The sequence below is a fragment of the Salmo salar genome, chromosome ssa13 (genome assembly GCF_905237065.1).
Source record: "Salmo salar chromosome ssa13, Ssal_v3.1, whole genome shotgun sequence".
Lineage (NCBI taxonomy): Eukaryota > Metazoa > Chordata > Actinopteri > Salmoniformes > Salmonidae > Salmo > Salmo salar.
The window spans coordinates 81,523,748-81,534,605 of NC_059454.1; the positions used below are offsets into that span (position 1 = coordinate 81,523,748).

Sequence of the window (10,858 nt, forward strand, 5' to 3'; positions counted from 1 at the left end):
GGGCTGCAGATAAATGTCAGACTCACTAGAGCAATACGAGGGATATGGTCCGTGCTGGCCTCTGGGAAGAGCTCTGCTTTATTCTCTGGTTTTCCTTCATACTAAACGACAACCATTAAAATATTGTTTAACACTTTACGAGCAGGGTGTCAAGCAACGGCTTCATAACAATGTCGAAAACAAAGTATTGAAAAACGGGTGCCATCCATCTTTTTGAGATGTTTTATTATTTGTTAAACAATCTTTTTCTAAGCAATTGTACTACTATAAAATACAATAGCTCAGAACTTGTATTATTTTATAGTCTTTTTTTGCTCATCTTTATCAAAGGTGCCAATAATTTTGGATGTGACTGTAAATTACAAGATTTTGAAATGTATTTACATACATGGTACATATTATTTAAAAAAAGAAATCCAAGAGAATTGGTTAAATTTAAACTTGTACTATATCAGACATTGGCACACACATATTTGGTAATGGCAATGAGATGAGCTCTGGAAAATAACAGAAGCAGAAAATACAGGTTTGAATGGCTTTGAAACCAGCAAGTCACGTTTCTGTCAGCAGTTGCAATGTCTTTCACATAACCACAAGTCTGTTATGATGACAGTCAATATATCAAAGGTTATCCTCATGAAGAAATGGTCCCTGCTTTTAGGCCTACTCAGTACAGTTTAGTGAATCCCAGATCTTTAGTTTAATACAGCATGGGTCCACGTCTTCTCTCCTGTCAATGTTTCATCATCCTCTAAGGAAAATTCCTCATCAGACACTTCCACATCAGTTTGGTAGAGGTCATGGTTCTCCTCACTGGGCAGTGTGTTCTCTAGTGGTCTTCTCTGTGACTCCCAGGCAGGATATATGGCCATTCCATTGTTGTTCTGAGAACAGTGGAGACGGAAGCCACTGCTGTTCTCCATGCTGCAAGGTTCCTCAGAGAACGGATAGGGGAAAAGCTTCACTGGACCTTAGGACAGGAAAATGCCGTTTTATAGATGTTGATGGGACATGTCAAGTGCAGAAATTCAAGTTATGCACTCTTCTCAAATGTGGATTTGGCGCCATGTGCATTTGGTAAAGAATGACATGAAAAGGTTATTTGCAAGCCCAGGCTAACAGAACAACATACCACAAGTTATGCCCGTGCCATGGTAGCAGTTTGAGGTGATCTGATGGACCTGAATATTCTCAAAGCTGGGGAACTCTGCATCATAGCAGCTACCACCCTGGCATGGCTCTGATTAGTGCAAAAACAACAGTTTTATTTACTTTTTACATGAACACAAGTGTTTATATCAATAAATATTTGACATGGTATAAATACAGCATATCTGAATTAAACATTGTTTGACATGATTACAATCTTAGTCGGGACAAGAGGGATGAGTGAGAATCTGTGATTCAGGCAGGGTTACCATGAGGTTTCTTCTCCAGCTGTCTTTTGCAGTAGATGGCACAGAAAAGCATTAGGGCCAGTAGGACAGAAGTCAGAGCGATGCAGATGACTACAGCCAGGACAGTGTCCCTGGGGCTTGCCACAACGGACGAAAGGGGCACCAGGTTCACCCTGCTACTGCCTACAAGGTAAACATGCATAAACACACATGCATGTGCACAAATATCACTACAGCTGTTTATCCTTAGGTGCAATACAGCACACCCACAAACATGCATTTAATTATAGAACAGTTGTTATGACACCCACTTTCTCAAAGTACACTGCTCAAAAAAATAAAGGGAACACTAAAACAACACATCCTAGATCTGAATGAATGAAATAATCTTATGAAATACTTTTTTCTTTACATAGTTGAATGTGCTGACAACAAAATCACACAAAAATAATCAATGGAAATCCAATTTATCAACCCATGGAGGTCTGGATTTGGAGTCACACTCAAAATTAAAGTGGAAAACCACACTACAGGCTGATCCAACTTTGATGTAATGTCCTTAAAACAAGTCAAAATGAGGCTCAGTAGTGTGTGTGGCCTCCACATGCCTGTATGACCTCCCTACAACGCCTGGGCATGCTGATGAAGTGGCGAATGGTCTCCTGAGGGATCTCCTCCCAGACCTGGACTAAAGCATCCGCCAACTCCTGGACAGTCTGTGGTGCAATGTGGCGTTGGTGGATGGAGCGAGACATGATGTCCCAGATGTGCTCAATTGGATTCAGGTCTGGGGAACAGGCGGGCCATTCCATAGCATCAATGCCTTCCTCTTGCAGGAACTGCAGACACACTCCAGCCACATGAGGTCTAGCATTGTCTTGCATTAGGAGGAACCCAGGGCCAACCGCACCAGCATATGGTCTCACAAGGGGTCTGAGGATCTCATCTCGGTACCTAATGGCAGTCAGGCTACCTCTGGCGAGCACATGAAGGGCTGTGCGGCCCCCCAAAGAAATGCCACCCCACACCATGACTGACCCACCGCCAAACCGGTCATGCTGGAGGATGTTGCAGCAGCAGAACGTTCTCCACGGCGTCTCCAGACTCTGTCACGTCTGTCACATGTGCTCAGTGTGAACCTTGCTTTCATCTGTGAAGAGCACAGGGCGCCAGTGGCGAATTTGCCAATCTTGGTGTTCTCTGGCAAATGCCAAACGTCCTGCTTGGTGTTGGGCTGTAAGCACAACCCCCACCTGTGGACGTCGGGCCCTCATACCACCCTCATGGAGTCTGTTTCTGACCGTTTGAGCAGACACATGCACATTTGTGGCCTGCTGGAGGTCATTTTGCAGGGCTCTGGCAGTGCTCCTCCTGCTCCTCCTTGCACAAAGGCGGAGGTAGCGGTCCTGCTGCTGGGTTGTTGCCCTCCTACGGCCTCCTCCACGTCTCCTGATGTACTGGCCTGTCTCCTGGTAGCGCCTCCATGCTCTGGACACTACGCTGACAGACACAGCAAACCTTCTTGCCACAGCTCGCATTGATGTGCCATCCTGGATGAGCTGCACTACCTGAGCCACTTGTGTGGGTTGTAGACTCCATCTCATGCTACCACTAGTGTGAAAGCACCGCCAGCATTCAAAAGTGACCAAAACATCAGCCAGGAAGCATAGGAACTGAGAAGTGGTCTGTGGTCACCACCTGCAGAACCACTCCTTTATTGGGGGTGTCTTGCTAATTGCCTATAATTTCCACCTGTTGTCTATTCCATTTGCACAACAGCATGTGAAATGTATTGTCAATCAGTGTTGCTTCCTAAGTGGACAGTTTGATTTCACAGAAGTGTGATTGACTTGGAGTTACATTGTGTTGTTTAAGTGTTCCTTTTATTTTTTTGAGCAGTGTATTTTTAAGTGTGGGAAAATTCCGATTTGTAATTGAGTGTGGGTGCAGTGTATGTTTGTTGGCTACTGTGTGTGTTGGCATGTGGATATTTTGTTTTTCAGTAAGGCAGTGAATGCTATCTCATATGTCCTCTTTGGTAGTGGCTTCTCAAATCCAAAGACGCAGCACATTGCGTCTGGTTGTTTTTGTGTCTCCCCAAATCTTTCCTGCTTATCAGTTCAGATAGAGGACAATCCACTGAAACAAATTTACATGCTGATCTAATCATAACACTGTTCTGTGTCAAAACCCTTTCGTTTGATAACCAAACCGAACATACCCCTGGGCCATCATCAAACTGAACCACCAGAACAGAGATGTCTAAAAGGTGTCAGGAAATCAAAAACAAGCACCTATTAAGTTTTTTCAAGCCTATTTTCTGAAGAAAGTGATTGGAAGTACAAACTACGGTAAGATCCTTCAGTTGAAAGGATATGCAAGAACTTACTTGTGCTGGTCTACACTTTGTTTTTGTTTTATAAAAGTCACTATGAATGAAATGCTGCTCCATCACAACTGGAGGCATGTAGTGAGAGATGGGGAGAAGACACTTGGAGAGCACTGTCACTCTGGGATACAACAACCTATTTGTCTCATAAGAATTTCACATTTCAACTACAAGAGTTCTCAGATGGACTTCAAATAAGTTTTTGTAATCTCAAAATCATCTGAATGAGTATTTTACATCTGAATATGGCTTTTATGGTATCAAAGTGTGCTTCAATACCAGGAGTATTTTTCCATACCTAACATCTAACAGTAGGTTGTAACATCTGGGAAATGTGTTCTTATTTCAACCCCATTTGACTGCCAAGTTAAACACAGAAAGAGACGGAAGTTCAACAGCCAGCTAGCTCACACTCCACTACAAAATAGTGGTGGGCATGATTTGATCTTCCAAGAATTTCATTTGAGGCTGGTACATAGTGGATATGTGTGTGCAAACAATCCCAGAAAGATGGTTAAACAGACAGACATCAGTAAAGCACATTTCACATGTTCCCTGGAAATATTTTCTTAAATTATTCTAAAAGTGGTACAGTAACATTAAGCGTGCTTATAGTATATGGACTGAAGCACAATCTTGCCTATGGGAAATCAAAATCAAATAAAATGTTATTTGTCACATGCACTGAATATAACAGCCGTAGACTTTTCCCATGAAATGCTTACTTATGAGCCCTTTCCCAACAGTGCAGTTAAAAAGTAAGAAAAAAATCATTAGTAAATAAGAAATGAAAGGGAATAGTAACATAATAAAATAATAACGAGGCTATATACAAGGAATACCGCTACCGAGTCAATGTGCAGGACTGCGATTACTCACCATGGACTGGCAGAATCCTTTTTTTCCTTTAACTAGTCCGACGAGGCCGACGCAAACTATATACTGCTTTCTCTGGAACAGACCCCGATCCCTGTGACTTGCATGAAGAGGAGGCAGAGAAAAAGGGGCCGGAGGGCGTGCTGCCTTCTGAGAATTTGTGGGCGATCGAATAAACCCCCACCTCCTTCCATTCTGCTAGCAAACGTGCAATCTTTGGACAATAAACTAGATGACCTACGCGGAAGATTAAACTACCAACAGGACATTAAAAACTGTAATATCTTATGCTTTACGGAAACGTGGCTGAAAGACCACACTATCAACATACAGCTGGCTGGATATATGCTGCACCGGAAGGATAGAACAGCGGCGTCTGGTAAGACAAGTGGCGGCGGACTATGTATTTTTGTAAATAACAGCTGGTGCACGATATCTAAGGAAGTCTCGAGCTATTGCTCGCCTGAGATGGTGTATCTCATGATAAACTGTAGACCACACTACCTACCTAGAGAGTTTTCATCTCTATGTTTCGTAGCTGTTTACATACCACCACAGTCAGAGGTTGGCACTAAGACAGCATTGAATGAGCTGTATTCCACCATAAGCAAACAAGAAAACGCTCACCCAGTGGCGGCGCTCCTAGTAGCAGGGGACTTTAATGCAGGGAAACTTAAATCCATTTTACCAAATTTCTATCAACATGTTAAATATGCAACCAGAGGGAAAAAAAACTACGGACCACCTTTACTCCACAGAGACGCATACAAAGCTGTCCCTCGCCATTGATGGGGTCAAATGGGGTCATGATAGGGGCTGCACCAAATGTTTGACGTATAATAATAATTGATTATTCTTATGTTGTATTAATAGAAGGGGAGGGGCTATGGGACCCCTCCTCCTCTACATTTATAGGGTCCTAGACTACAGATTAACAATATAGATATTCATTGTAAGATTTTAGAATTGTTCCAATCTTTTCTAAGTCTCTGCCTCATAAAGAAATGGGGTCTGTGAGAAAGCATTTCAAAGATAAACAAAGAGCCCTGCAGGGGAGTAGAAGAGATGAGGCTAGTCAGACATACCTCTGTAAATCAACTCAGGGGAGTGGAGATTTACTGCTGAGGCCTTAGAAAACACTGGAACTATTGTATCTCTTGCAAGTTAGTATAGCTGTGTATGCATGGACTTGGTCTGAGGAGTAGCAAGTAATGACGTATACAGTGACATCACAGGGGGTTGACTACAAGCATGATAAAAGCAACTTGGGACTTTTTCTATGGGGCAGACCTCATGAGACATAAGTTGTATGTGTGATGTTTGATCTTTGACTTCTGTCTACAGCTGTATTTTGATTAAAATTGTTATGATTTATAAGTGCACATTGAGTGTTCCATATTTATTCAGTAAATAAAACGGAGCACAGAAAAACGGAACCAACACCCTCCATTTGGCAGATCTGACCATAATTCTATCCTCCTGATTCCTGCTTACAAGCAAAAATTAAAGCAGGAAGCACCAGTGACTAGATCAATAAAAAAGTGGTCAGATGAAGCAGATGCTAAGCTACAGGACTGTTTTGCTAGCACAGACTGGAATATGTTCCAGGATCCCTCCGATGGCATTGAGGAGTACACCACATCAGTCATTGGCTTCATCAATAAGTGCATCGATGACGTCATACCTACAGTGACCGTACATACAGTTGAAGTCGGAAGTTTACATACACCTTAGCCAAATACATTTAAACTCAGTTTTTCACAATTCCTGACATTTAATCCTAGTAAAAGAATCCCTGTCTTAGGTCAGTTAGGATCACCACTTTATTTTAAGAATGTGAAATGTCAGAATAATAGAGATAATGATTTATTTCAGCTTTTATTTCTTTCATCACATTCCCAGTGGGTCAGAAGTTTACATACACTAAACTAGTATTTGGTAGCATTGCCTTTAAATTGTTTAACTTGGGTCAAACATTTTGGGTAGCCTTCCACAAGCTTGGGTGAATTTTGGCCCATTCCTCCTGACAGAGCTGGTGTAACTGAGTCTTCTGATAGGCGAATTGACATAATTGGAGGTGTACCTGTGGATGCATTTCAAGGCCTACCTTCAAACTCAGTGCCTCTTTGCTTGGCATCATGGGAAAATCAAAAGAAATCAGCCAAGACCTCAGAAAAAATTGTAGACCTCCAATTTCCAAACGCCTGAAGGTACCACATTCATCTGTACAAACAATAGCATGCAAGTATAAACACCATGGGACCACGCAGCCGTCATACCGCTCAGGAAGGAGGCGTGTTCTGTCTCCTAGAAATTAACGTACTTTGGTGCGAAAAGTGCAAATCAATCCCAGAACAACAGCAAAGGACCTTGTGAAGATGTTGGAGGAAACGGGTACAAAATCATCTATATCCATAGTAAAACGAGTCCTATATCGACATAACCTGAAAGGCCGCTCAGCTCCAAAACCATCTTAAAAAAGCCAGACTACGGTTTGCAACTGCACATGGGGACAAAGATCATACTTTTTGGAGAAAACAAAAATAGAACTGTTTGGCCATAATGACCACCGTTATGTTTGGAGGAAAAAGGGGGAGGCTTGCAAGCCGAAGAACACCATCCCAACCGTGAAGCACAGGGGTGGCAGCATCATGTTGTGGGGGTGCTTTGCTGCAGGAGGGACTGGTGCACTTCACAAAATAGATGGCATTATGAAGAAGGAAAATTATGTGAATATATTGAAGCAACATCTCAAGACATCAGTCAGGAAGTTGAAGCTTGGTCGCAAATGGGTCTTCCAAATGGACAAATACCCCAAGCATACTTCCAAAGTTGTGGCAAAATGGCTTAGGTACAACAAAGTCAAAGTATTGGAGTGGCCGTCACAAAGCCCTGACCTCAATCCTATAGAAAATTTGTGGGCAGAACTGAAAAAGCGTGTGCGAGCAAGAAGGCCTAAAAACCTGACTCAGCTACACCAGCTCTGTCAGGAGGAATGGGGCAAAATTCACCCAACTTGTTGTGGGAAGCTTGTGGAAGGCTACCCGAAACGTTTGACCCAAGTTAAACAATTTAAAGGCAATGCTACCAAATACTTATTGAGTGTATGTAAACTTCTGACCCACTGGGAATGTGATGAAATAATTAAAAGCTGAAATAAATCATTCTCTCTACTATTATTCTGACATTTCACATTCTTAAAATAAAGTGGTGATCCAACTGACCTAAGACAGGGTCTTTTGACAACGATTAAATGTCAGGAATTGTGAAAAACTTTAGTTTAAATGTATTTGGCTAAGGTGTATGTAAACTTCCAACTTCAACTGTATGTAAAAATGCTGTTCATTGACTACAGCTCAGCATTCAACACCATGGTACCCTCCAAACTCATTTAAGCTTGAGACCCTGGGTCTCGACCCCGCCATGTGCAACTGGGTCCTGGACATCCTGAAGGGCCGCCCCCAGGTGTTGAAAGTAGGAAACAACATCTCCACTCCGCTGATCCTCAACACTGGGGCCCCACAAGGGTGTGTTCTCAGCCCCCTCCTATACTCCCTGTTCACCCACCACTACGTGGCCATGCACGCCTCCAGCCATGCACGCCTCCAACTCAATCAAGTTTGCAGATGACACAACAGTGGTAGGCTTATTTACCAACAATGACGAGACAGTCTACAGGGAGGAGGTGAGGGCCCACGGAGTATGGTGTCAGGAAAATAACCTCTCACTCAATGTCAGAAAAACAAAAGAGATGATCGTGGACTTCAGGAAACAGCAAAGGGGGCACCCCTCTATCCACATCGACGGGATAGCAGTGGAGAAGGTGCAAAGTTTTAAGTTCCTCGGTGTACATATCACTGACAAACTGAAATTGTCCACGCACACAGACAGTGTGGTGAAGAAGGCACAACAGCGCCTCTTCAACCTCAGGAGGCTGAAAAAATGTGGCTTGTCACCAAAAACCCTCACTAACTTTTACAGGTGCACTGTATCACCGCCTGGAATGGCAACTGCACCGCCCACAACCGCAAGGCTCTCCAGAGGGTAGTGCGGTCTGCACAACGCATCACAGGGGGCAAACTACCTGCCCTCCAGGACACCTACAACATCCGATGTCACTGGAAAGCAAAAAATATCATCAAGGACAATAACCACCCGAGCCACTGCCTGTTCACCCCGCTTCCATCCTGAAGGTGAGGTCAGTACAGGTGCATCAAAGCTGGGACAGAGATTGAAAAACAGCTTCTATCTTAAGGCCATCAGATTGTTATACAGACACCACTAGCACAGAGAAGCGGCTGCCTACCTACAGACTTGATATCATTGGACACTTTACTAAATGGAACACTAGTCACTTTAATAATGCCACTTCAAGAATGTTTACATATCCTGCATTACTCATTTCATATGTATATAAAAAATACTGTGTCCTTCACTATCCATTCTTTACTATCTATTGCATCTTAGCCGCTCTGTCACTGCTCATCCATATATTTTATACTGATATATTCTTATCCCATTCCTTTACTAGATTGTGTGTATTAGGTTGTGTTGTGGAATTTGTTAGATATTAGGTTTTGTTGTGGAATTTGTTAGATATTACCTGTTAGATACTGCTGCACTGTCAGAACCAGAAGCATAAGCATTTCGCTACACTTGCAATAACATCTGCTAACCATGTGTATGTGACAAATACAATTGGTGTCTATGTGTGAGTGTGGCATCAATATGCATGTCTGTGAGAGTATGTAGTGTGTGTGAGTGTGCATAGATCATTTGTATTGATGAAAAGGCCTACTCACAGAGAGGCTCATAGGCATGAGGAGGGTCTCCACAGGGTACACAGTCCATGTCCTGAAACCCACTCAGCTTGGTTTTCCTATAGAACCTGTAATACAACAACAACAGCATATGTGGAAGAAAATGGAAAATGGAGACACTTCGGAGATAATTGGGAGGATGAGAAAGCAGCTGTCCTCACCCGGGCAGACAGTCTCCACACACGGCGTTTCCTGTGGTGGTGCAGTTGGCTCTATGGAGGCGGCTGGTGTGGGCACATGATAGACACGGCTTGCATTTCTGCCCTCCTGCTTCCTCTTTGTAGCGGCCAGGTCTGCAGGGTGCACAGCGAGCACCCGCCCCATAGCCAAAGCCACATTCCTGAGGGATTTAACACACACACACAAACACACACAGGAGACCCAGTTGATGGTGAGGTGTGGTGGGGGTTGGGAGTTTGTGAAGGAACAGCAAGCAGAGGTCCCTGACAGTGGTTGAGAGAGAAAGAGACAACTTGCATAGTAACATTTGTGTAAAATGTTTCATATGTCAACAAAGTATGTGACAGGAAATACATTACATTTTAGTCATTTAACAGATGTTCTTATCCAAGGCGACTTACAGGAGCAATTAGGGTTAAATGCCTTGCTCAGGGTCAGATTGACAAATTTTTCACCTAGTCGTCTCGGGTTTCGAACCAGCGATTTGTATTATTATCTTATAGGGGAACCTTTCTTACTGGCCCAAAGCTCTTAACCGCTAGTCTACTTCCGGTAGGCACATTAATTATATTCTTACAATGGCATGACTGGTTGTATCAATCATTTTGACAGGAGGGAATACGTTTGATAGACTACTCACCGTGGATAACTCCTGCCCAGATCCACACTGTCTGCAGGCGACACAGTCCCCTGCTTCATCCCTGTACTCCTGCTCCCTGCATTCTCTATTCTCCACTGCAGTTCCATGAACCTGACCAAGAGCATCACTCATAGACTTCACATACACTACAACAAATGAAAAACTCCATGCGTAATTGAAAAACGTTATGCCTTACCATATAGCTCCAAAAAAACAGCTCCAGTAAAAGCGACAGCATCTTCTTTAGCTTCCACCCCATGTCAACTATTTTGTCTTAGTTTTAAAATGTCTGCCAATACCTGGATGGGAATCAATGAGCTAATACTTTTATACCACCCACGCTCATAATAATGCGATTAAATGGTCCATCTTCTGATACAGTACGTCCAATGTTAATTGACATAAGAAGCTATTAAGTACAGTAATATAAGTAGATATCTAGCGGACCTGACATATGATGCTACCATAGGCAAGATCTGGCAACAGCGTTTATTCCGTAACAGGTTCCTAGAAAATACCGCGCCCCACTCCTAAATACCCAGTCAGAAGTGTAGTT

The 10,858-nt window shown here is 43.1% G+C and overlaps 1 protein-coding gene across 1 annotated transcript; it reads right to left on the reverse strand.

Annotated features, from left to right (window-relative positions):
- Positions 1 to 207: 207 nt before the first annotated feature.
- On the reverse strand, positions 208 to 10,814 carry LOC106567912 (tumor necrosis factor receptor superfamily member 19). Its single transcript, XM_014137799.2, has 7 exons — positions 10,499 to 10,814; positions 10,303 to 10,413; positions 9,644 to 9,822; positions 9,465 to 9,550; positions 1,419 to 1,580; positions 1,133 to 1,240; positions 208 to 970 (listed from the first exon to the last, which is right to left on the reverse strand). Exons 1-7 carry the CDS (start codon positions 10,559 to 10,561, stop codon positions 696 to 698), a joined length of 984 nt encoding a protein of 327 aa, XP_013993274.2. The 5' UTR covers positions 10,562 to 10,814; the 3' UTR covers positions 208 to 695.
- Positions 10,815 to 10,858: the final 44 nt, after the last annotated feature.